The sequence below is a fragment of the Thunnus albacares genome, chromosome 11, assembly GCF_914725855.1.
Source record: "Thunnus albacares chromosome 11, fThuAlb1.1, whole genome shotgun sequence".
Taxonomy (NCBI): Eukaryota; Metazoa; Chordata; class Actinopteri; order Scombriformes; family Scombridae; genus Thunnus; species Thunnus albacares.
In genome coordinates this window covers 552,918-580,500 of record NC_058116.1, presented here as the reverse complement: position 1 = coordinate 580,500, position 27,583 = coordinate 552,918, and the positions used below count along the sequence as shown (strand labels likewise).

The following is a 27,583-nucleotide window of genomic DNA, read 5'->3' as shown; positions in this document are numbered from 1 at the left end:
GGTTTTAAGTAGATTTTTTAATTGGCCTTGAATGTATTGATTGAACTACAGTTCTTCATATCATCAGGTAGGGCTTTCCACTGAGTTGTGGCTTTCACAGAGAAAGCTGACTGCCAAAATGCAGTGTGACAAAATGGTATGGTACAATCTTGTATAGAGAATATTCCAGAGGATCTAATAGAACTTACTGAGCGAGTGTACACAAAGCCACATAGTGGAGGAGGGGCCAAACCATTTAAAATTTTATAAACTAGGCACAAACTTGAGAATAATCTAAAATTCTCAAAGATCAGTAAATTGTATTTCTCCAGTACCCTACAGTGATGGAAATGCAAATGAATTAAGGATACTCAAGACAAATCAGTCATTATGACTGTTCGCAATTGGTAGGCGTGACACTGGGAGAACAGAACAATTTAAGTAAAGGCCAAGGTTTTACTTTTTCAATTATTTTATTGTGGTTCTAATTACTTGTTTTATACAATAATTACCCATTTAAATGCAACAAACTACAAATGCTAAAACAAATACAAAAACTACAGAAAACAACAGTCTAAAATGATCTAACAATAGACCAAATTACATTCATAAAGAAAGAGAAATAAACCAGGCAGGAATAATTGTCTACTGTCTACTACTTTCAGAATATACAGTTTCCAGTCAGGGTGTTATTGCCCCCTCTATAAAGGTTAACAAGTAGATAGTGTTCACCTTTTGGGCTGTGGTTAAAGTGTAGTAACAAAAAGAGGGACTTTGGCACTAAAAAGACTGTAACAATGAAATATATCTACTTGATTTGACTTATTTGGATGACTGAAGTTCATATTAGCTTCAGATAAACTTTTAAGTACAATTTTACATTGTAAGTGAATTATGAAGGGATCTTCTAATGGCCAGTATGGACAGGAGGAATGATTATGGCAAGAGAAACCTTTTTCAATGCTCATTTTATGCACTGTTGTTTTAAGACAGACTTGAAAAATTGTGAACCCATTCCTCGAGGAAACTGTATGCCTTATGGATTTGTTAATGGGGCCCAATTTGTTTTTCTCATACCTACCTCATTTACCTGTTAAAACTATTTAAGTTTTGATTACACTCTTTTTCTGAGACACCATATGATTGTATACATAAATAATGTTTAAATTAAAACTAGAAATAAGGTGAGGTCATTGCAATGGCTGAGACTTTGCTAATGATATTTGGCTTTCTGGTTTTGAATTAAACTAAGTAAGAAATGCATTCACTTAGATAATGCAGATACTATTTATACTTTACAACCTACAAAGAAATACAATGGTGGAGCTAGTTAATTAGTATAGAAGAGTGTTAGGGCTCAAGCAGTTATTGATAGGAGGTTAGGGCTATAGTAGACTGGCTCTTGTAGTTGTGAACTGTTAGACTTACCTGCTGTTCGGACGAGGTGTAGTTGTTCATAGTGATGAGGTTGTTTTTTGTGGTTTGCACAACAGCATGAAAAGTCCCAGAACAGTGAAAATAAATTACCATACAGATACTATACATTGACAGGAGAGGGACAGGGGACTAAGAATCACATAATTTTTTGATCTTGGAATGCAAATGATATTAATTGACTAGTGAAAAGGGGTAAGTTCGTTGTTGTATTTATTGGGACCATGTACAGTGTTAAACATAAATGTTACCATTTGATCTACTGTACCAGAGTTAGCCTATAAATAATAATAATAATAATCAAAATAATAATAATAATAATAATAATAATAATAATAATAATAATAAATTAATAATTTTCATCTGTAGTCCCCACAATTTAAACATATAACAGCACAGTAACAAACAGTACAAAGCAAAAAACACACAGGACACACACAAAATACAAAGGTACACACAAAAGTACATCACATACACTCACAATGTCAAGATTATTTGCGTTCATGAGAAGACTATGAGGTGAAATTTAGAGTCTTTGGTTGCAGAGCTGAGTGGTTTTTTGCAGATTTTTAAATTTTTGATCGCACTGATGGAACTGCAGCTCTTCATATCATCAGGTAGGGCATTCCCCTGAGTTGTTGTGGCTTTCACAGAGAACCTAAATTTCCTGCTGGCTGATGTAATTTTCCTTTAACTTGATTTGAAGAATAAGGCTCATTGCAAAATCAAGGGCAAGTGGATAGGCCAAATATACTATTTAAAATTTCTGATGAAAGCTAGCAGTATGGCAATAATAATTCATTAAAAGTGTTCCATTACTCCACCAAACAAGAATTGCAGGTAAGGACAGGGGTATATCATAGTTATAGGGGCCAAACAGTTGTGGCCAGTTATCCAGTCAGAGAGCAATATCCTCAGACACAAGTAACCTCCTGAAAACATACGTAGACAACATGAATTTGGGTAATGTATGGAGATTCTTTAATAAAATGGGCAGAGAGTATTTCTTTAATTCGCAAGATCATAATGTATATACTAGGATTGATAATTTACTAGTACCACATGCCTGTAATGCAAAACATCATAACCCCTGATCACAGTCCTGTTTCTCACCGGAGCTGTGTGGAATGACGCATATACATACATGTGTACATACAGACAGGTGACAAATTAAAGGAAAAACTGGTACAGGTCTGAATGCTTGACCCCGACTGTGAAGGGATCTGGCTGCTCTGTTATGCTGTGGGGGCATTTTGCTGGCATGGTTAGGGTCCACTTGTCCCCTTAGAAGGAAGGGTCACTCTATCCTGAAGGGAGTGGTCTCTTCCAGGATGACAATGCCCTATTGCACAAGGGGTCACTGAATGGTTTGAGTATGAAAATGATGTGAATCATATGCTATGGCCTTCACAGTCACCAGATCTCAACCCAGTTGAGCGCCTATAGAGATTTTGGACTGATGTGTTAGACAGTGCTCTCTACCACCATCATCAAAGCACCAAATGAGGGAATATCTTTTTGAAGAATGGTGTTCCTCAGCCTTGGCATTGATTCTACAAGTCTCTGTAACTCTTCTGGAGGGTTTAGTCCCGATGATAAAAGGGAAGGTGAAGGTTGCTGAGCAAAACTCAGAGGAGCGGCTGAGATTGTCAATAACATGAGAATAACTGGTCCACCTTAAAGGTTGGCTCACCTTAAGTGAGCCTGGGCTGAAGTTGTCGCTAACTTTAGGGCTAACCCACTTCACTTCAGCTGGGTGGCAAGCAAGACCCGGGAACTTGGCTTAGGTCTTCAGGAGTTGTAGCATTTATTCACCAACAAATAGCCTAAACTGTACACACATTGCACTCTCTCAACCACAAACGTATGCACTGAGCTATTCCTTAAAGGAGCTACGCTACTTCTATAACACATTTTAGTTTAAAAAAACATCTTAAAAATACAATAAAAAGTTCCCTGATGCATAGGCCTGGCAGACCACCGGGCTTGCATTACACTGACCCTGACCCTGCCATGCTACAATGACTTCTATCACCAGTAGATCAGCTTTTACGTTTTTCTTTTTTTGTTTTGTTTTGTTTTTACACAAATACCTTCATATACCATATATCCTGGTGAAATGTCAGGAAGGTATGAAAAAATAGATACCACCCAAGCCTACTAGGGAATAAAAAAAATATTACCATGTTAAATAAATGCATTGAAGTAGAAAGTACAATATTTCTCCCAGAAATGTAGTGGTGTAGAAGTATTATTAAAGTTTTCCACCCTACTGTGTAAAGGGTGCACTTTTGCCATGGTTACATCACACTTGTGCCACAGCATGTTGTTTCTGACAGACCAGCCAGTTACTCTGCCAGTTAAACCTCCGTCAACTCTGTTATGTTGGTGAGTGAATCAAAACAGCAAACATCAGTAGCATACATGGCTGAGCATACTCTACTTGTTGTCTACTTCTGTACATTCTTATAGCAGTTTCTATGCACTATCCAGTCTTTTTGAGCCACCTACTGGTGAGCAAGCGTAGTGTATTTGACAGTTTAAAGTATCAAAGTCTGTATCAGTTGTATATGTCTGTAAACAAAGTTCTCCCCTCCTCTCTGTCATCATACTGTATTTTAATGCTGTCAAATTCACAATATCCATTTTCTCACAATCAATATTTTATAATCACAAGATCCTCTGCCAAGATCAACATAAATACAGGTTAATAACAGCAGCTAGTAATTTAATGACATTTAAAATGACTGAAACTGAGATGTTGTCTTCTTGGAAAACTGTATAGTGCTTGTAGAAAATTCTCCTGAGTTTCTCAGATACTCAAGCAACATTTATAATGACAATGTTCTTACATTTGTTTTTCTTTTCTTCTCCATCTGGAGCTGTGGTGTTCTTGCAAAAACACAGATCCATAAATTGGGGCAACAAAACAACTGTTAAACAAGTGCATGGCCCCATACAGGAACTCCTCAGGTCAAGACTGACAAGCTGTTGTTATGAGCCATTTGGTCCTCATATAACACTAGTGAGAACTGTGTCCACAACCTAGGAAGGAAGGTATAAACTTTAATGCAGGTGTTGTGCCGCACCATTGTGAGGAAGAAGGAGCTGAGCCAGAAGGTGAAACTCTCACTTTCACTTTCGATCACTCCAACCCTCACCTATGGTCACAAGCGTTGGGTACCATTGCAGGTGAACAGTCACGTCTGTTAGCAGACCTAGGAGTAGACCCAGACCACACAACTGGAAGGATTATATATCATCTGGCCTGGGAACACCTCAGGGTCCCCGAGGAGAAACTGCAGGATGTTGCTCGGGGAGAAGGACCTCTGGGTTAACTTAAGCTTGATTTATGGTGGATCAGTACTGGTATGTGTTGATTTCCGACAACATCAGAAGGGAGTTTAATGGACATTTCCACTGTCTCAACAAGCATGTCTGAATCTGTATATAGCCTATTCTATTCACTCTGTTGACACTGTGACCCAGTCCCTGATAAGTGGTGAAAAATGGATAGATGTATAGATTGTTTGCTGTGATAAGATGATTCTGCTTGAGGTTTCTACCCATTAAAGGGGAGTTTTTCCTTACCGCTGTTGCCAAGTGCTTGCTCATGGGGGAATTGTTGGGTCTCTGTAAATTAAAGAGTATGGTCTAGAACTGCTCTTTGTGAAAAGTGCCCTGAGATGACTTTTGTTGTGATTTGGCGCTATATAAATAAAAATTGATTGATTGATGATTAAGATCACTGTAATAAGATTCTCACATAAGCATCATCTCCTATGCACAAAGAAAAAACTAATTGTTTTAACTACCAATGAATAATGTGTTTTAAGCCCATTTTACTTTGTTGTGGAGATTTCTTTCATATCTGATCAATCTACAAACATATTTCTTTCCCATTTGCAATGCAGGGCAAGAGAGCTTTTAAAAAAAAATCCATGGACAACCACAATAATAATCAGACTAGCTGTCTCCCTCCTAATATTTTCAACTTTTATCCATGCCAACTGCATCAGTGAATAAATGAATATCCAGCAAAATGCTTTACATATAGCATGTGCCACATCTTTGGCAAAACAAGAGTCACAGTTTAACATCTTACCATTTTATTGAATGAAATACATATTCACTATCTCATAAATTGTGACACTGAGGAGCAAGTGTATTAGTGGATTCACTAGAAGAGAAACGGGGGCAAGTGTCTCTTGTGTTGTTTATGATCATTAATTAAGGCTGTAAAAGCAAAATAAGTGATGCGGTCTGTGAGAAAGGTTTTAGTGGTGGCACCACTCCCTCTTGCTCTTTTCATAATGGTCCTGTCATGTCTTAATATAAAGTCATAAGAACAATGAATGACAAAAAGCCATCACTTTAGCAGAGAGAGTACAGCAATATTATGTATTCCATGTCTTAAAAGGGCTTATGTTCCTGCATAGATGCTGAACTGCTGCATTGAGAGGAAGAGGGCCAGAGATGAATCCCGTAAGGTGCTGGAGGGAAGCAAAGAGAGAGAGCGGTCCAGCCGCCCTGTACCAGAGTCTACAACTGCAACTGCGAATTCATCCAACTTAACAAGGGAGGTTTCTCCGGGAAAATCCTGGGACTCATGGAGCGACAGTGAAGATGAGTTCTTTGAGTGCTTAAGTGATCAGGAGGAGATGGAGGCTCCACACAGTGAGGGGGGAAAGGATGGCAGTAAAATCAAAGCGGAGGGGAGGATGCACCCTTATAACAACATGGTTCTACTTCACTCTACAGAGCTTCTCTATGTTCCTGTCACACAGGTCAGGATCTCTCTGTGTTCTGTTTTTTCACTTACTCATTCATTTACCAATGTATTCATGAAGTTTTGGGTTTAAAAATATTCAGATATCAGTTATTTATTAGCAGAATTGTACTGAACTGTATTATCAGAATCAGTTTGTTAGTCAAGTATGCAAGCATACAAATAATGTGTCTCGGCGTTTGCTCCCACTATTATTATTATTATTATGAATTCCAAATAATAATATTATTAATAATAATAATAATATTTAAAACTTTATTTATATAGCACCTTTCATACAAAAAATGCAGCTCAAACGCACGCAGTTCCATTCATACTTTTTTCAGAGGTCCGTGGACAAAGACATGTCACACATGTGCACACAAGTAAACAGGGTTGCAGCATGATAACTTTCCAGAGTTGTAAAATCCAGTCTGTATTACAAACCACTATGCAGGGTTTTTCTGATCAGATAGCTATGTCCTTGCAGATGTGTAGCGCGTTTAGGAACTGATAAGCAGAATCGAAATTAAAATTTCTTAATGATTCTTTTGGAATCGGAATTTTGGAACCGGTACTAGTTTGGAACCGGTTCTCGATGCCCAACCCTAGTGGTGGTAATTTTAGAATTAATAAGTGAAAACTCCGAAAGTATTTTGCTGTGTACACAATCTGTAAAACGGTGCCTAGATCTCTGAAGCCATAAGCTTAACAGAACCTTCCTTTTTCCAGTGGACACAGACTCACCATGGGTCTTCACCGAAATAAGCCTCTTTCAGCTTACCCCAGAATGTCTTCCAGGAAAAAAACAGCCTTAGTGGTGCTGTGAGGGTTAAAAACAAACCTACCAACCACTGACCTCAGCTATGTAACATAAGATGGAAAATAAAACCCACTTGATATTTATAAAAATAAGATAGAGTGCATAACATAAGATGGAAGATAAAACCCACTGACGTATAAAATAGAATATGTACTGAATGATAATAAAATATCATATATTAAGAGAAAAATTATGCTTGCATATGATTAAGAAAGAAAAGAAAGAAGATTTTACATTACGTTACATTATGTTAGAGTTACGTTTGTTTTAGATTCTATCTTTCAATCAAGACTATTTATTGACTGTTTTGTGATTTGTAGTACCAAATACCTTGTGTTACCATTCTTCTGCCGCGACTCCGCAAAGAAACATTGTCCATGGAATCCCAAAGAGGGCATTTTGTGCTCACTTGATTTGTTTAACTCAGACAGCTGAAGCCTCATATTAACTTCAGGTAAACCTCAGAATGCATTTTTGCACAGAAGGAGGATTGTGGACTTTGTCTTCCATCACTTACATTGAAATAGCTCTTCAAAGGTTTATCTTTGCAGCCAGTATGGACAAGTTGAACAATAACAGCAACCAAGCCTCTTTCAGTGTACATATGGGCATTTCATATTATTTTAAGATAGACTTGAGAAATATGAACCTGTCCTTTTTAATGAGAAAATCTCCAAAATAATATAATAAATATTTGCGTACTGTGTCATATGCGCTTTCAGAGTGCAAGAATAATGTCAGAGGTTCATCTTTTAATATATCTGCAAGTTAAGCAAAACTTTAACAGGCAGATGTTATGTAAGATATGGTGATTTTTCATGAAACCACATGCCTAGCATGTGACAAACACCAGTGCCATGTGCTTGAACCACTAATGAACAAAAACTTGTGTACAAATGACTAAGTCAATTTTAAAATAACGTCAATGAATGGATGTACACTGATGCTGCTGTGTGTGTGTGTATTTTGATTTTCAGGAACCTGCTCCCATGACAGAAGATCTGTTAGAGGAGCAATCAGAAGTACTGGCAAAGCTGGGAACATCAGCTGAAGGTGCTCACCTCCGTGCCCGGATGCAGAGTGCCTGTCTGCTCTCTGACATGGAGTCATTTAAGGTGAGACAGGCAGAGATCTGTACTTATGCACTCAGTTCAGCCGAATTCTCTAATTGTGACGTAATAGACAAAACTCCAAGCTGCTGCCGAGTATAAATCTCAGAACAGTGCTAACCGTAGCCTCAGTATGTGCCTCTCACACAGAGCTGCTGGCAGCGTTATTAGGTTTGATGAGAGACAACAGAGAGGTGACGTTGTGCTACTCAGAGAACCATGCTTATGCTAATAACCAAAAGATTTATTCCTTTTCTGTGGCACCCATCAGTAACTAATTGTGCTACAGCTTGACAAGATATTCAGGGCTGTCAATAGTAATGTTAACCACAGTAAACAACAGGGCTACAGCTACATACTAACACTCCCCCACAGACACAGAGGTGGTCTCAATTTGTTTCTTTCAATTTTACTAAAACTGCAAAAAACAAAACAAAACAAAACAAAAAACAATAATGGACAGGATTTTCTCAGGCCACATGTAAAATTAGATTAAATATTAAATTAGATTATTAAAAATAAATTTTAAACAAATTAGGTATGGATAACAGTTGATGATAATAACACTTAAGTTTATTACCTACATTAGTAACTCATTTCCAGATTGGAAGTAAGTTGCTGCCCCAAGTCATTGAGTTCAAGTATCTCTAGGTCTGCCCATTGCTCTCAGTGTGTGCGTCATATATAGCCAAGGTCACTAATAGGTAGGCATGTGCAAACATAGACCTGCTATTTTGCCTCCTAGAGAGAAAGTGGCCTTTTTCTCAGGTGTTTTTTTTTTAATAAAGAAATTCCTGTTACTCCTGCTACATCCAGCGTGACACAACAAGATACTCAGTACCTCATATCTTGTTTCTGAGTGTAGCTGACAGAGAATTTATATTAGTGTATGTTAGTGTTAATAGTGTTTGCAGTTACCGCAAGGTAAAGTGACTGTAGTGGACAGAACTCAGAAGCACAGAACTAAGGTTCAGAGGCGGACTATTATTGTTATCACACATCCCATGCAAAGAGGGTATGGATACTGTCACGCAACACGTTTCTCCAAGTTGTTTAAGTTAGTTATAAAGTTGTGAAAAATGTATGCTATTTGCCTCCTAGAGAGAAAGTGCCCTTTTTCTCAGGTGTTTTTTAAAATAAGTAAATAAATTCCTGTTATTCCTGCTATATCCAGCGTGACAAAACAAGATACTCAGTACCTCATATCTTGTTTCTGAGTGTAGCTGACAGAGAATTTATATTAGTATATGGTAGTCATTAAACATCCCATGCAAAGAGGGTATGGATACTGTCACACGACATGTTTTTCAAAGTTGTTTAAATTAGTTATAAGTTGTGAAAAATGTATGCATCTTTATCCTCCACAGGCTACAAGATATCAATGATATGATACACTTAAGAAATATGTTGTCCTCCCCTCTGTAACAAGCAGCCACTGAGGTGCATTCAATGTTAGCTAAATTAATCTGAGTTTCTAGCCTCATTGATCTGCATTAACTATAGTCAGCAGTGATGTTGTCATTGTGTTTGTCTTATTAATGTCAGACATTAAAGTAACAGTAAGCATACATATTTCCTTTCTTTGTATTTTATGTGTTATGTTTGCTCAACAGGTGAATATGTGTATAAGGACAGTGAATGCAGCTACATTTACATGAATGTTGAATGTTAACTATTTATGAAATGTCATTATATATTACGGCAAATAGTTAAGTTCAAGGACTTTTTCAGTATTTTTTGGAGGGAGGGAAGAGGGATGAAGTAATGTTAACTGTTAAAATATTTATCTCAAATCAATGAAAAAATGAACCAGCGTCTAATATGCCTTATCTAAAACTTATGTGTTGCTTTTTAGAAGTGTGACTTAAATGCCCGATGTCTTCCAAGCCTCAGTATCATGTGAATTGTAGCAGTGTTAGAACTAACCTCAATCATGGGTTTCTTTTGAATACATACATTTTATTATCCCTTTAAAAGCTTTCCTAGCCTTTACAACACTGGTTTATTGGCCCAGGAAACTCACAGACCAATTACATGCATTGTAAATCATTTCACATAATGCTGCTCAGCCAAACAAATCTGTGCATTCCGATAAGCATTGCGTCTTGAGTCAGTGAGTGAGATATACACTCTGAGGGGAGATAGGAGACGAGAGACAACAGTCAAGAGGGGACAGACTCTTGCATGTTCAGTCTTCCCAGAGGCAGTTCAAAACCGGCATGTATCATATGTTATGTCTGAGATCATGGTGATTATTTAAAACGGCAATGTTGACAGGCAGGTCGGTGCAGCATCAGCAGTAATTGCAGGTGTTTTACTGGACAGTTGTGGTGGAGAAGGAGCTGAGCCAGAAGGCAAGCGGCTGAAATAAATTTCCTCTGTAGGGTGTCTGGGCTCAGCCTTGTAGATAGGTTGAGGAGTTCAGAGATATGTAGAGAGCTCGGCGTAAAGCTGCTGCTCCTTTGCATTGAAGGGAGCCAGCTGAGGTGGTTTGGGCATCTGGTTAGGATGCCTTCTGGATGCCTCCCTTTGGAGGTGTTCCAGGGCATGGTAGGAGACATTGGGGCAGACTCAGAACGCACTAGAGGGATGATTACATACATCTTCTGGCCTGGGAACCTCTTGGGATTCCCCAGGAGGAGCTGGAGGATGTTGCCAGGGTAAAGGATGCCCTGGTTACCTTGCTCAGTCTGAGGTCACTGCAACCTGGTCCTGGTATCTCTGTTAAAATGAGCTGCCATGTGATCTTTCTACATTAACCTGAAAATGTCCTTTTTTCTTTCTTTTAAACAGTGCAACACAGAACAAGGTGTTGCAAAGAAAGTATACAAACAAAAGAAAAAGCAACCCAAAAAAGACCTGATAAAAATGGACTTGGACTATGAAAATTTGTCCAGGAACTCAGCATCCATGACGTTGTCCAGGAAACAGAAAAGAAAAAAAGATTTTGTTCTGTCAGCCACCAAATGCCAATAAACTCCCATAGCCCCAACATCAACTGACTTCCCCACCTTAACTATTGCATAGTCCAGATTCCACCATTGTTACCATCCATATATCAGTGTGTCCCCTCAGTCACACTGACTCCATAGTGGTCTCGAATGAAATTTTCCACCTCTGCAGTAGACATGAAGGGTGTGCCTCACATCCAGCTGTTTGAACATTTTCCTTGCAGTGGTAAACAGCTGAATGTCAGGGTTTTATTAAATTAGATATTTTATTTAAGGCTGGAGATATACATTTTTCTTATTGCAAATTCCATCAAAGGCAACATGTTAATCTGTCTCTAAATGCTCTTTGACGAATGTTGTCATCATTGATTAATTCACCAATCATTTTCTCATTTAATCGTCATCATAATCATAATCATCATCAGTCTATAAAATATCAAGAAACAATGAAAAATGTCTCTGAACGCCAGTGAAAATATTTCGGGAGCTCCAAGTGACATCATTAATTGTCTTGTTTTGTCTATGCAACTGTCTAAAACCCAAGAATATCTAATTTACTAAAATGCATTACAAGGAAAATGTGAAACATTTTGTCATTTTTCTTGAAAAATTACTTAATTAACCATTTCGTTATCAAAATAAGTGTCTGTTGATCTAATTGATTAAGCAACTAATCGTTGCAGTTCCTTTCCCCATTATTGGGAATATCTTAAAGCAGCTGGCCACGCTCAATGTTGCCAAAACAAAAGAAATGTGTGGACCTCAGGCAATCTGGAGTAAACAAGTATAAATGTACCTGTCGTGAGATGACAGTAAAGGTCCTTGAATCCTGGAATCCTTGAACCAGTTCTTTCTGACTGGTGGAGAGTCCAGGGTATTTATCCTCTATGGGGTTGTTTATACCTTCAAGGGTGTTATTAGTCCTCATTGCTGTCATATGACAGGGGTTAGAGTTGTTAGTCACATTAGTCCAGGTGTGAATGGGTGTTACATGGCTTATGAAGGATGATGATAGGACTGCATTGTAAGTGGCTGATAAGTGGTGACATCGGCCCTGTTTACACCTGGCATTAACATGAGTCTTGGATGATCCGATCACAAGTGGACAGCTCTAAGTACAGGTATGAACACACCAAAGACTCATTGAGGACGCATTGAGATCCGATCACTCAGACCACATCCGTAGGTGGTGTGGGCTGCATATGGCCACATTCTTTTAGCAGTGTAAACGCAATGTGTCCTGGGCCACACTGAAGGACCACCTACTCAATTGATGTCCTCTATTTTATTATTTTGTTTTACAGACTGAAATAAAACTTTTCCTGTCTCTCCACAGGCAGCGAACCCAGGCTGTGTTCTAGAGGACTTTGTGCGCTGGTACTCACCTAGGGATTATGTGGAGGAAGAGGTGGTCGATGAGAAGGGTAACAAAATGGTGAAAGGCGAGCTTAGTGCCAGGATGAAGATCCCAAGCAACATGTGGGTGGAGGCTTGGGAGACAGCCAGGGCTACACCTGCACGCCGCCAGAGAAGGCTTTTTGATGATACTAAGGAGGCCGAAAAGGTAATTTTCAGTAGAGATGAATGATACACTGACATGAGAAGTCACTGATTGAACAGTTTATCAATATGTTCAGTAAAAGCCTTCCACAGCTGGATATGATAGTGTTCCCAGTGAATAAACCTAAAAAGAAAGTGACCATGATCAAGTATCTTGCATCATAATGGCATAACGGGTGGAACTGAGAGAGAGCAGCAAGAAGCAAACATAAAGTAGCTAAACTCAACCTGGGTTTTGACTGTCTCCTCAGGTTCTGCACTATCTGGCAATGCAGAAACCTGCAGACCTGACCCGCCATCTCCTGCCCTGCATACTCCATGCTGCAATTCTGAAGTTGAAGGAGGAAGGTGAGCAAACATTGTTTTGTCAAAAAAATTTAATCACATCAAACAGCGAAACATATGGGCTGTAACTACTAGTTAATCTCCACAGTATTATCAAGACCACCACATAATAATAAATGAGGAAAAAAATTATTATTAAATTATTTCATGAATAAATAAATTGAACCTTGAACAGTATTGTCGCAATTTGTGTCAAAAATAGCACACCTTCTCAGAGTCTACTCAGTCAAATTGGAACACAAAGATGTACACACAATCCTGCAATCACTGCAACTTTACATTGATAGTAGTAAAAGTAAACCAGATGAAATGCCTGTACATCCAAAGTTGCAGTGTAAATAGCAAGTGCTAGAAGCTAATTCAGCATGACCTTTTCAAAATGTAAACAAATCTAGGCAGAAAAAATGGAGGTGTAGATAGTTCCCAGTTTAATGTTCAGGCATTAGGGACAGTTAATCCTCAATGATTCTATCATTTTTTCTGTTTATTGGGTAGTTCAGAATAGAGGCTTAACTGATGGTTACTGCTGCAAAAGCTGCCTTTATTTTAGGCAGCCAAAGGCAAGCAAGTCTAATAGAAACAACATGTTGCTAGGGCTGTAGTCAGGACCACATAAGTAGAGTTTAATCCTAGTCCAAGCAGCTCAGAGTTTGAGTCAAGACAGAGTCCAAAGTCAGAAAAAAGAAAATGAAAGGAAAGGAATAATGTGCCTATTTCATTTGAGAAGAAAAAACTGTATCTGTTATCTGTGTATATTAATGCAGAGAATGTTTTTGAAAACACTTGGCCAAGCAGAGAACTGAAACAGTAAACATCAAGATGTTCTGCACTCTGATGCTGTCTCTTTCCGTTCTGCCTTCTGAAGGCCTGACTCTTAGTCTTTAACCCCAACAGATCAGCCTACAATATGAAAAATGAGTCTAATTGGTTCACTAGTTTCTAAACAAGGAACTGCACTTTACCCGTGTTAGTTCAGGTCATGTTGCATGGAGCCTAGGTCACTGTCAGCACATTCTGGTTTGAATGTCTGATTATGCCAATGGAATCTACACATTTACCTATCTGTGTTATCTACGAAGGCCCCCTCCGACCTTGGTGACCATGCCAACGCTGATTTACCCTTTATCAGAGAGGCTTTCGCTTCCCTTAACATCGCAGACAGCTACTCCGAGTCTCAAGGAGAGGAGAGAATGTCTCCTTCTACTTAAGAATTATAGTGTGACCTCAAGGCCCATGATTCACCCAATATAACCCACTTTGTTACCCCCAAAGATGGAAAATTCCATAACATTCTCCATCCAACACTTTCATGCAGATTATGCCTGTTTTGAAGGCTGATGTCAAATCAAAGCTGATTCTATAAGACATGATTCAGCTGTGATTTAATATTGGTTCACATCAGATTTTATATTTTTATTTCTTAATTAAGTATTAAATTTGGAATGCCCTGGAAAATGCCACATGAGAAGGCAGGAATAGTAAACATTCTTGGAAGTGATACACCAGGTAACTTTTAGGCAAGTCCCTAACAGGAGTCATCAACACCCGTACATCCATGATTGCAAACACAGGAGCACACAGAGAGAGAAAGAAAACCAGGATGTCAAAGTACAAATACCCCTGAGACAAGACTGAGGTCCAAAAATGTCTTGAGACAGAGACCTCCCTCGAGCACTACAGCCCTATATGTTGCAAACACAGAGGGCCAGATTTACTGATAAGGGCTTTGTGTCAGTTTTTCAGGGATAGATGAAAAGCAGTCTTCCCCAAACACGTTCTGTATTTATCAAGCAGATGCAGCTTCCTGGAGTCACAGTTTGCGTGTCATTTGTGTGAGTGTCTGCAAGGTGCGCCTCTCTATTCAATGCATTTGCATCTAGGGGAGGAAGCAGAAATAATAGGAGGAGGCATGTTAACAGAGGTAGATTATGTATTCCACTGGATTTACTAACATGCAGTTTGTAACTGTCAGTTTTGAAAGGAGAATTCTCCTCCTCTGAAGACCAGGTGTAATCACAGCAGATTGTGGTTGTTAAAGGAACCCAATTTAAATGTAGCTGTCTTTAAAGTCTGTGTTTGGCTGCATTTACCTCCGTAATAACATCCATATCAAAACCATCTCCACCTCCTCTGCTCTGAACTGCTGGACCTGCTGCTGCATCCCTCTGTTGACTTAGTGAATATCACCTTTTTTTTTCAGCTCAATCTGTCAGTTTGTTAAATCAGTCTGTCAGAGTAGCTAAACCAGGAATCTGTAACACCCCAGCTAGTAAGTTTCTACACACATGTACCTTTGTAGATGAAGCACTGCATGTGGAAGCCAATGATGAAATTGATGAAATTGCATTGCAGCTACATATTTAGCTCTGGTTCAATGTTTTTGTTTTCTCATGTATGTTTTGTTATGAAACAGTGTTTGCCCCATGATGAAAGACAAAATTCTCATTAAAGTAAATCTTAAAGTAAATCTAATCAAATGTAATTTGTAAAGGTTGTCAGCTAAATGCTGAAAATATAGAAAATTATGAGAAACTACTTTAACTTAGGGAAGAAATAGTGTTTCCGATGGCAGGAATGTGGGAATTATATTACGTAGTAATTAGTATACTATATAGTATACTATATTCTGTTGAAACTATATTTTAGCATTGAATAAAACACATAGAGCGATCATTCCATATTCTCACTATTTTCGTCAGTAACCTGCTTACTATTACTCTTACAACCTTTGTCATTGTTTTTTTTCCTCTCTTTCTCTTCCCCATCTCTTCCCCATCCCTTCTGTAACAGAGTCAGTTGAAGACATCCCATCAGTCAAAAAGACAATCCAGCAAGCTACGTCTCAAGCCAGCAAACTCCTGCACCACCCAAACCACGACTACAAGAAATTAGAGGTCAGTGACAGGCAAGACTGGAACACAGCTCACCTCAAGCCTCTCATTCTTCTAAAGCTAAGACATCTGGCAGGCCTATAACTTTGTGTACAGTCATTCTATTGTACTCAAAGCGTTAGCATAACTGCTTTGAAATTACACACTGGGGAAGTTGACTGTCCAGCAAACAAATTTAAAAAATGAGGTACAGAATTTCACTTAAAGGAACTCAAAATCAAATAGGGTTTTTCTCACTTTTACTGTTGTATTAATAATTAATAATAATAACTAGAAAATTCTGCAATTTCTGTAGAAATTGCATGTGATTGCTGAAAGCTGATTTAGATGGCATTACTGAAAGCTGAATACTATTGAAAAATCTACCAAGAATAAAATCAGTCATGGGTGGAATTGAACCTACATCCTCATGTTTGTAAGTCAGACATGTTATGCACCAAGCTAACATGTCACACAGCAATGCAAGGTCATATTTTTGTGTTTAGACTTTCAATTGCATGAAATATATGGGTTGTACTTTTTCAGACAGAAGTTTTCTGAATTATTATGTGTGCGTCTATTTGCATTCCAGCATCAGATGATGTTTTTGTATGTATTGTTTTTTTTTTGTGTGTTTCTGAGATGAAGACGATTTTGAATTGTAAATGAAACCTGGGGGTTTGAGGTGACTAACAGTTTAAAACAGAAAAAGAGAGAGGTTTCATCACAAGGACTGTGTTTTGCAGTCTCCATCAGCAGATTGACAGCACCTGTGTGAATCTGCATTTTTTTCATCTTCAACTCTACTGAGTTCTGCCCTAAGCAGGATTCAAACTCACAATCTTTGGATCTAAAAGGAGCTCTGATGTGACATGATCTTAAACCGATCTGTCACACTGTCAACTCAGACGCAGTTTACATGACAACAAAAGATCAATCTACATTTTAGGTAGTTATATTAAAGAGAATTCAAGTCGCATTGAATTATGGTACATGATAAAGATCTAAAGCAACTTTGTACATAAGAGCAATATTACGAGGAGCATTGCAATGAGCGGGTATTGAACACAGAACCTTGTCATCTAACAGGGAAAGCTGACCATGAGAACAGTGTTCTAAACCACTGAGCCAACAGACATTCCCTAAAATGGGAGAAAAAAGTTCCCATTTTGTTGAGGAGAAATTTATTTGCCTCAAAGTAGAGCTTGTAGCCCAGATATTTGTACATCAGCAGTGAAAGCAGGATTAGCTTACCATGAAAATGTATGATATGTGTACAAAGTGTTTGGAGGAAGAGAGAATCTGTAAGTTGAAGGAACTGGAGTGAGAGGAGACACACATCCTGCAGACTGTACTGCAGTCAATGAGAGTGTGACAGGGACTCTCTATCAATTAAGGCTCAGATCTCAAAAAGTATAAGTCTTATGTGAAATGTATTTACATTTTGAGAGAGAGGAGGCTTGTGGCGACATATTGAGGTGGGATCTCACTCCCACATAACTGTGGGAGTGAGACTGTCTAGAATTTTTTTTCTGGTCTAAAAATATCTGTGCTCTCCACTGTGCCTGATCACATGGCACACTGGTGAGACCTGACAACAGCTGTTGTCAGCAATCACACAACAATGTGTGATTGCTTTTAGCTTTTAAGAGACCTAAGAGCTAAAATGGCCTGTGTCAGACAGAGACAGAACTGAAGGGCTGTGTATAGAGCCAGTATAAAATACATGGAGTTTTCTGAACTGTAAATCATGCAATTTTTTTTCCAGTAGAGCCCCAGATTAAAAATAAACATCTGGAAATATGCGAAATATGTCCCCTTTTAAGTTTTTTTTTCATTTTAATTTCCCGAAATTGTGGAACTATGGATAAAAAGAGCATCTTAAAATTACAACCAAAAACTTGCACTTCAACCATATAGTCACAACTTCAAATCTAAAATGTTTAAGTAGAGAGTGAACAAAAACTAAACTAATCCTGACACTTATGGACTGCATGGATTGTTCATGTGTTTTGGGTTGAAGCATGCCTCATGTGAAGTTCTTCCAGCTCCTATTTTGACAGCATGCATTTGTGACGTTTCTCTGTTTATAGGATTTCATTAACCAGTTGATGGCCATGGAGACAGTCATCACCCGAGTTCGCTCTCTCAAGGCCAAGTTTGCCACTGGTGAGGGTGAGAAGGGAGAAGACACAGAGGAGCTGGAGAAGTAAGTTGCACACAGCTCTATTTGAGCAGATTTTCAGTCAGAAATGCTTAAGTCAAGGAAATGACCATTTGTAGCAAATGTTATACAGTTTGGTGGATAAGCCCTGCTGAGAAACTAATCCTCTCTTGAACGATAATTCCAGTTTATTTCAACCTGACCTATTTTTCATGATATAGTACTATGGGCCATGCTAACATTGCATTTTCAAGCTCCGTTATAAAGACTTGGGGCAAGCTGTGCAAGCCTCCTACATCTTTCCAAATACACATGATTTTACATTAAGCATTTTAAATGTTTGTCTGAACGACAGTAAACACAGATACTAGCCGCCTGGAATAACTACTATGGCTAACAACATGAGGATCTACATCCAGGGCGACTTGGGGCGGCTGTGGCTCAGGAGGTAGAGCCGGTCGTCCACTAATCGGAAGATTGACGGTTCAATTCCCGGTTCCTCCAGTCTACATGTCGATGTGTCCTTGGGCAAGATACTTAATCCCAAATTGCTCGTGATGGCTGTGCCATCAATGTGTGAATGTGTGTGAATGATTAGATTTCCTCTGATGGGCAGGTTGGGACCTCGCATGGTAGCCCCTGAATGGGTGAATGTGATCGGTAGTGTAAAAGCGTTTTGAGTGGTCTGAAGACTAGAGAGGCGCTATACAAGTACAGTCCATTTACCATTTTACCATTTACATGTGTGATGCTAGGGAAGAAGTAGCAGACATGATGAAATGGTCCGTGCCTGCGAGTTTCAGAATTGTAAAAAAAAAAAAATTACAAGATACACACACTCATTTTAAATTCCCCAGACAGGCGCTGCAAATTCATTTGTTGTGAGCGTGACATTAGTGACTCCTGCGTTGCGGAAAACACGGAGAGAATCTCGGAATTTCATAATAAAAATAGAATCAACTGTAAAACGCGAAATATCGATGAATTTGCCAAAATGTGGATGCAGTTTATAAAAATCAGGGTTTTCCCAACCATTATGTGGGTTAGGTGCAGGGCCTAAGTGTTTTTTCACAGCACCTAAGCCGAATGAACAGAAAAAACTATGCTGAGAGGCTCTGCCACATTTTGGTGTCATTTATGGTTGTGCTGCTTCTGTCTTCTGCTGTCTGTGTTGGAGTTTCACTGAGGATGGGGCTCCGCTCCTCCACACACACTTAGTGTGCCACATATATTAAAGTGTGCCACTTATATTAGGTACTGGCTGAGAGAGCAGACCCCCCCCCTCCCTCTACTAGCAGCAGAGGAAGGAGGACAGGAGGAATGACTGATAGTCACTTATGTCTGTGTTCTTCATTCTTTCTACACCTCACTCAGTATTTTGATATCTGGAATATGATTTATTTTATTGACATTTTAGATTTCTTTCCAGTGAAATATTATTGAGCGTATATAGTGACTTTGCTGTTGTAAACTTTACAGTTACTGCTTTAGACACAATATTTAGTTATATTTAAAATATAAATCAATTCTAATCCTGCTCTGAATTTATTCTTTTTTTAAAAAGAATTCTTTAGTAATGAAAAAGAACCAGTGAGAATATGAAGTGGACCAATAAAGGTTTGGATAAGTTAAAGATAAAATCCTAATGATTCCCATCCCTACAGCTGGTTAGTGGCTACACTCTGACTTTGGGAGAATGAGAAAATTGCTGTTCAAATCCCCTCACATACAAGCCTTGCTTTACAAATTTTATTTTGTGGTCATTATTTTTTATGATCACTCACAAAAATATGAAAGATTACTTCAGGCCATAGCACTTACATATGGGGGACTGAAATTGCCATAATAAAAAATGAATACAGAAATACATAATTAAATATATAAATAAATTAACAATAAATACATGTTTGTAATGAAAAAGGCTATTTCTTTATTTTAGACTATTAATTATAGTCTGGTGTATATTACTAAAATATAGTTAAACATACAGGCTGTAGTTTATCTTGGTTTATCTAGTATAGTTAACAATCACTTAGCTAGCGTTTTAGTCTAAGTAACATGTAAGCTAATGATACAGACACAAATGTTAGTATATTAACCTAACTTTAAGGTAGTTAGCATTGCTCAGTAACAAGTTGCTAATAAAATAAACACGGACTTTGAAAAGGGTAACGTTAGCAACAAGAGTAAAGATACCAAAGCTCTGACATTACGCTAGTGAACTAACGTTAACGTATTGAAGAACTTAGCATAAATTAGCTTTTTTGTGGATTCAGATCCATTCAAACAAGGGACACTATTGAAAAGACCAGAGCCCGGGCCCAGCCTGGACACAGAAACTATATTTTGAAAGGATGATAGGTCAGACTTGAAGACCAGATAACCAATCTGACTTTACCCTGAGGTAGGACCGCCTACCTCATTAACATACTGACAGAAGTACAGAAATAAATAAATGTAGCAATACAGAAATAAACATAGAAATGTAGAAATGCGTAAATAAATAAATGAATCTATACATGTAAAAATAAAGAAATAGCCTTTTTCTTTACCAAAATATACTTATTTTTAATTTATTTAAGTATTTAATTATTTATTTCTCTATTTATTTATTTGTTTTTTTTATTATGTCAATTTCAGTCCCCCCTACTTACATATCTGCTTCACTTCTTCATGCTAATGTCTGAGTGTACTGTGTATTTAAGCGCTTTCTTTGATTAAAAAATAGTGCAATGTTGTGTTGTATCATTCCAAATTCATTGATATATATTCATTTCATTTAGTGTATGATTCAATTTAGAACCTTATTGAATTGTTAAAATTGTATTCATCCACTACATGATCAGATACTCTTTCTGATGACAAACACAGAATTCAGAAAATTTTGAATGGAAAACATGGAATCTGGAAAAAATTCAAACGGATTTCCCTACTACTAGCAGCAGGGCTCTATTGTGATCACCTCACTGACCAGTGCTGCTGACATCTTTCTCCAGGTTTGTTAGCTCTCTGCTGGAAGAACCAGAGGTGGTGGTGATTGGAGCTGGCCAGGGGCCGGCAGGCAGCATCATCCACAGACTGTTTGCCAGCGCTCAGAGGGTAAGCAGCCTCTCACTCTCCTGCTCCCTATGACACTGTTCACCAGGGTTTATTATTTCACTAGCCTTATGTATTGTACCATGTGAAAAGACCAGAGCTCTCATTTATAACCGTTGGGTATGCACAAAACGGGGCTTGAAATAGATATACACCACTTCCCACACAAAAGTTGTGATCTATAAAAACAAACTTGACAGGAGAATGTGAGCACCCGTACATAAACTCTGACCCATGTGTATGAACATTTGGAGACAGGGAAAATTGGCGACGCATATGGTGAGGTGGTGAATTGAAGCCAGATTGTATAATCATGCCTCTCACACATTTAATTTTACTTAACTAATATCAAATTTTATTTATAGATCACCATTATCATAAACATTTGAACTAGCAGTGTTATCTGTACTTGCACTATCAGTGCTGCCTCACCTGGAGCGCAGTGTGGAGGGTCAGCTGTGGAGCAGCACAGCAGCTGCTGAAATGAATGATATGATATCAGGATGTGGCAGGATTCTGTAAAGTCTGGCTTGCCTTTCCCTGATATTAAGCGTGAATATACTGATTCCTTTTCACCTCAACCACGTTAACTAACTGATGAACTTATCATCATTGGTTGTAGAAATCCAAGATGACATCAAATAACTTAGCTTAACAAACAACTTGAAAATAATTTCAGAACAGAGCGCTAATTGATTTTTAATAATATCTTCTAATACTGTGCATATATCACCAGGTATGATTTTAGTTTCCATATAGTTTTTGTGTGTAAAATCACTGCAGTGAACACACATCTGTCACTGGAGACACCGTGGTTACGGCCACACACACACTCTGCCTTCTCCAGTCACCTCACTGGCACATCTTCACCACTTGCACTCATATATGGATTGTGTAAATTAGAGAAACACCTGTATGCTAGATTTTAGAGTAAATATAAATGAATACAGTGTTTATTGTATTTTAGATATTGAGTGTGTGACGTAAAAAACACTTAAAACTGGTTAACTGGCAACTCCGGCTGCAGGGTGTCCGGTAAGAAACTTAACCAGAGATGTCTGAGTTCACGATAAACAGGAATATTTACTGAAGTTGCATATGGTTGTTTTGGGTTACACACATACCTTCAAGAAGTCCAAAAACGGGGAAATAAAACAGTAGAAGTCTGTTCACAGCTGTTGTGGTCCTTTCTTTGCAGCTGCGAGCAAGCAAGCAAGCAAGCGAGAGGGCACATACACTGACTCTCAACAACACTGATTGGTCAGGTGTCTCAAGACAGAGAGACTGATTTGACTGTCCGGCCAAAGAAACACATGCACATCAATATTCATGAAGGCTTTTGCATTGACCATTTCTTGTTGAACGTGGGCACGTAGAGGGCGTGATATCAGGCTGATCCACGTGCACTCATTTCCACATAGACTGTGATTTATAAAGGGAAACATGCTTGCATTCGTGCGTACGCAGTTTTATAAATCTGATTTTTTTTTTGGTACACGCCGTTTTCTTCTTTTGTGGGTATCTACACTTTTAGTATGGATCCTACACACTGATTTATAAATAAGACCCCATATATTGTACTCTCTGCTATGTTTTTTATGTAGGCAGGTTTCATTTGACATTTGGAATTGGAAGCAAAATTGGACACTAGTGACACAAATAGGTTGTTTGGGGGATTATCATCTCTGATTCATGACCATCTGCCAGTGGTCTGGTGGCATCACTGCCCTGGCTGCCTTGGCTTTTGAATTGTTGGACTGAGACTTGGTCATCATCTAGCACTCCAGAAGACTGCGGAGCAGGATACAGGGCTCTAAGTCTCAGACACAGACAACGACATACTGATAAATGCATATTTATTTAACTAAAATGGTTAATAAGTGAATAAATGAGGTATCAATGCAAACAGATAAATGAATAATCCACCAGAATGAGTGTAGTGGCGAGTTACAAGTTATGAATGACTGATGGTGAAATGTCGGAATGATAACATAATTACTGGTAAATTAGTTGAGGCTAAGGTAATATAACTAGAGAGATCAATTCAAACGACACCAACTCTTAATCACAGAAGCAGAAGGAGGTCAGGAAAGGTTTTCTGTATCCTACTTTTTTGTAGCATTGTCCTCAGATGAACTGATGACTCAGCTGTTGTCAGGGCGATGAGAGATCAGCTGTTCAGTGGCATGGTTTCCCAGCGTTTTCCCGCACGTGAGTGTTGCGGGAGCCTGAAGACAAAATGTTTTAACGGTTTCCTCAGGTGAATCGCAGAATCACCACAGGATTTAACCGTTAGATGAAGGAGACAAAGTTGATTTGATATCGTCGTCTCTGGTAACACAGTGTTGAAGATGTCTTGATTTGTGGAAGAGTGGGTTGTTTTGCTTTGAAGTCTCTTGACTTACTTTCTTACTAAATAACTTGAAAAATAATTTCGGCAGCTGAACAAAACTATACTTCAAGGCATTAAGCGCGAAAGAATTTCAACATAAAGTTTGTTTAGCTGAAGTAACAATACTGCATGTAGCTTAAAAGGAAAGAAAGGTAACTTAGCAGCTCATGTTATATGAAAGGAAAAGCACAGAGAAAATTAAAATGGTAGAAGTCTTTAGGGATGCGACATGCGTCTCTTTGGAGATACAAAAAGGAAGAAGCTCTGGGCAGAGAGCAATATGCTATGTTTTTCAGCAGGGGCGTGTTTTTTGGTGAAGACGGACATTCTCCTGCGTAAAACAGAAAATCCTGTCTGAGAGAAAACACGTTATTTCCCCTGAGTTGATTACCCTAGATTAACTTTAAATCAAAACTTACCCATTTCACCATTGCCATTCACATTTAAACATGAATTACCTAGTTCAATACATTACTCAAATATTCAGAGACACATTTATCTATAACATAATCACTATCCAATACCTGAGTTGAATCCTCTGATTAGGTTACACAATAAAATTAAAATTCAGTCTTTTGTTGACTGTACTTCTATGAACACAAAGGTTTGACAGCAATCAATACAATCTGATGGAAACATACTATAGTTATTTAACCAACCTGCTTAAATTCTATTTATAGCTATTAATGTTAACACAGAAACAGTCATAAAGAGAACAGAGAGAGGGGAAGTCCTCTGAGCAGAGCTGTGATATTGTGTGATATCGTGTGATCTAATATCTGTGATACAGCCCACAGATTATAAAACATACAGTACATTTTTTAATTTTTGGTTGGACCACAGCAGCGGAGCCAGCCTTACACATAGGAGTGTCTCTGACTGAGTGAATGAGTCATGAAGTTGCACCATTGGTCGGCCAGCCAAGTGTTGGAGTCTCCCCATAGGCCTTTGCTCTTTCAAAAATGAACCAGCGCAAACTTTTTTCTATTACATCCTAAGGGTGCAGTAGATGCCCTGCCTCGGTCTGCACCTAGACTCCCACACCATGATTGTCGGAGGAGTGTGTGGAGGCGTTGTTGCGGCTGAATTGATGCGTGAGGTCCATGGCCTCAGTGCCAGCAGGAAGCGTCATGTTGCTCCTTGGGATGATGTCAGCAGCTCACCCAGTGGTGCACATGGGGCTGCTGCTGATGAGAAACCTTCAACATTGGTTTGCACGGCTTCATGCTGCATCCAAACCGGGACAAACAGTGTGAGCTCACAGAGAAAACAGCTCTCCATGCACCAGGAGGCATGAGGGAGAGCACACAGTTGAAGCACCCCAAATAACAATCACTGCATTTCTAACCTTTTGTTTATTTTTTTTTTTTACTCAAATGTAGCTTAACCATGTCATGTGATATGTTACTTCAGTACACTTTAACAACAAATATTATTGGGACCACTACAGAGAATTGCAGATGAACATTTAATATCCAGGAATTCACATTATAGACACTACCACTGACTATCCCTGTAACAAATTGGTCAATGTGTGAAATTAAGGCCATACACGGTCCAGCTATATACTAGGTTTTGACCTAGAAACTGTGTTTCTTCTTAGCATTCTGGTAATTGTGTATGCTTTTGAGGTAATCGGCAATCAAGTAGTTCCTTACACAAATATGTGCTTTTTCTTTTTTTGTTGTACATTTCTTCCATTCGACTGTGTTTTTATGTTTTTTTTTTCTCCCCCTGCTGCTTGCGTCAAGCTGGCTGACTTCACGAGTGACGAGGTAATCACCAACAATGAGACTTTTCCTCCCAACTACCACTGTACCCCTACATTCCCTCAGGAACTTTCCAACAATGATATATTGAGTAGGACTAAGTAAAGAGCTGCTGGATTTTATCCTCAGTACAAAAATAAGCATATATTAATAGGCTCCAGAGGTTTGTGTGCACTACAAGGAACTTATTTCCTCATCAATATTAACAATACAGTGGAAACCGCTTATAGTGATCACGGTTTCAGTGATCAACCACTTATATGTATCAAAAAGCTCTAGACAGAATCATACCTATACAAATGCTGTTTAAATAATTTGCTTATAGTAATGAAGTAGTCTGCTTACAGTGTTCATTTTTGGTCTTTTCATACATGAAAACATATGGAATTTTTTTTTAAAACTACAGTATTTCTATTTTACTCCCATGATGCACATATGATATGCAATTAGCAGCTGCGGCACCATTATCAGGAGGCTGCAGGATTGTGTAGAGGTGCGGGGTATGGTTGTGGGCACCTTTATTTGTAACTGCCATGAAACAATCAGAAAATGTTTTATTCCTCTCATTCACCAGCTTTCTCACTACCACTGCTCGCTCTCCTCATCCCCTCTCTAGCTCACTCAACCACTGCTTCTCTCTCTGTCTCTCTCTCTCATTATCGAAAGAAGAGAAATGTCATCTCCTCTTCCTAGTAATGTTTTTGTCCTCCCTCATGACAGGGTCACAGCTCTAATCAGTCTGATCACCGCCTATAGTTGGCCACCGCAGTGTTACAAGTTGCGTTTCTCCAAATTTGATTCTGGTTCAACTTTCACACTGCGGCCCCCACCCCTGCAGCCTAAACGCACAACCCATCTGTTTTCAGCTGGTTACCTGAGGCTGGTGCTGCATATACATTGAAATCATGATGGGAAAAAGAAAGTCATTGTCTCTAAATGAGAAACGTTGTCTCCTTGAAGCGTATGACAAAATGCCAAAAACGAGCCAACGAGATGCAGCAGTGAAACAACAAGCGTTTGAAACAACTGTACTGTATTTTGAAACAGTCAATAAAATTCAGTAAATACTGAAGCTGCCTGTTTCATTACTTTATATTCATGTAATAAATATACAAATGTCAATTAAATTGTAAACTTCATGAGAAATAAAGAAAAAGAAAAAAAATTGGTTATAATAATCAACTGCTTATAGTGATCAATTTGATCCGGACAGACGTGATCACTATAAGTGGTTTCCACTGTAATTCCTTTACTCATTTATAACTGCAGTTGAGAATTTACAAATTTTAATTATTTCATGGAATCTGTGTATGTAGTCTGTGTGATGAGTGTCTAGTCTTTGTGATTTCAATCATCTAAAGTCTATTTACAGCTTTAGTTAGTTGCTTATGCCTGTTATTTAAACAGATAGGCTTATTGAGATTAGGATCTCTTAAACTGTAACTGTCACTATCAATATTTTAATATCAACAATAGAGCAAGCTTAAATGCATTCCATAAATGACAGCACTCAGAAAAGATGAAACCCCTGAAAGACTTTTCTAAAGCACAAATAGACCTCTTTCCAACCTCACAGATCTTAACAGAAATGTCTGTATTGTATGTTTCTTCCTCTCATGTTTCTCTGATGTGACCTGCTTTGAAAGCAGGATATTTTTGGTGACATGGAGGTTTGCACAGCAAAGTATTATATATGTAATAGATGCAGTCTCGTTGTTCCTGTGTTGCACTTTAAGAACGCTTGATTCCCTGTAGTTCCATGTCAGCTCCTTTGTGTCTTGGCACTCTTCCCTACACACCCCTACTACATGTTGTTTATCCTCCCTTTACTGTCCTCAGATTTAGGAGAGATTTGAGGAGTCATACCTTTATTGATATATGTATTAAGCTTCCGTTTTTCCTTCCTCCTCTGAAGGAGCCTGGACCGGGGGAGGAGTTTTTTCCATTGTTAAAGTAGAGTACAGTAGGTCTGAGGTAGACATAGCATTTTACCTGCAAGATGGTAACCCTGGTGTAGTGAGGGTTTTTTTGTGTATTTTCCTTGTGTGTCTGTGTATGTAAACATCATACCGTGGTTACAGGAAAACTACAGTTTATTACACACTTCACACACACAGTCTGATGGCCATGACCACTGACTGATGGCCAGAGCTATTACAGTAAAACCAACATTGTAATTAACTGTAGTTTCTTTATTGCCCATGCCAACTAAACTATTCTGTAACTGGGTTAATGTGATATATAAACACTCAGATTTCTGATCACTGTCTGTAAAGTCACATCTTCAACTCATTGATAGAACAAACAGCACAATGATAAATAA

At 38.5% G+C, this 27,583-nt stretch overlaps 1 protein-coding gene and 1 long non-coding RNA gene across 3 annotated transcripts in view; one reads left to right on the top strand and one right to left on the bottom strand.

The window, feature by feature from the left end:
• The window catches only part of rab3gap1 (RAB3 GTPase activating protein subunit 1), a 70,292-nt gene that overhangs the window by 35,040 nt on the left and 7,669 nt on the right, over positions 1-27,583 (top strand). The window contains exons 17-24 of one of the 2 annotated variants that reach the window (XM_044365291.1): positions 5,853-6,200; positions 7,982-8,119; positions 12,401-12,628; positions 12,876-12,972; positions 15,760-15,863; positions 17,933-18,048; positions 21,000-21,102; positions 25,243-25,266. In XM_044365291.1, the coding sequence (XP_044221226.1) occupies positions 5,853-6,200; positions 7,982-8,119; positions 12,401-12,628; positions 12,876-12,972; positions 15,760-15,863; positions 17,933-18,048; positions 21,000-21,102; positions 25,243-25,266 (1,158 nt within the window). The remainder of the gene's footprint in view (positions 1-5,852; positions 6,201-7,981; positions 8,120-12,400; positions 12,629-12,875; positions 12,973-15,759; positions 15,864-17,932; positions 18,049-20,999; positions 21,103-25,242; positions 25,267-27,583) is intronic. The other variant, XM_044365292.1, reaches the window with a different exon arrangement.
• On the bottom strand, positions 705-25,861 carry LOC122991861. The gene is made up of 3 exons (XR_006405925.1): positions 25,468-25,861; positions 14,909-14,916; positions 705-719 (listed from the first exon to the last, which is right to left on the bottom strand). It is a non-coding gene; the product is annotated as an uncharacterized LOC122991861 (long non-coding RNA).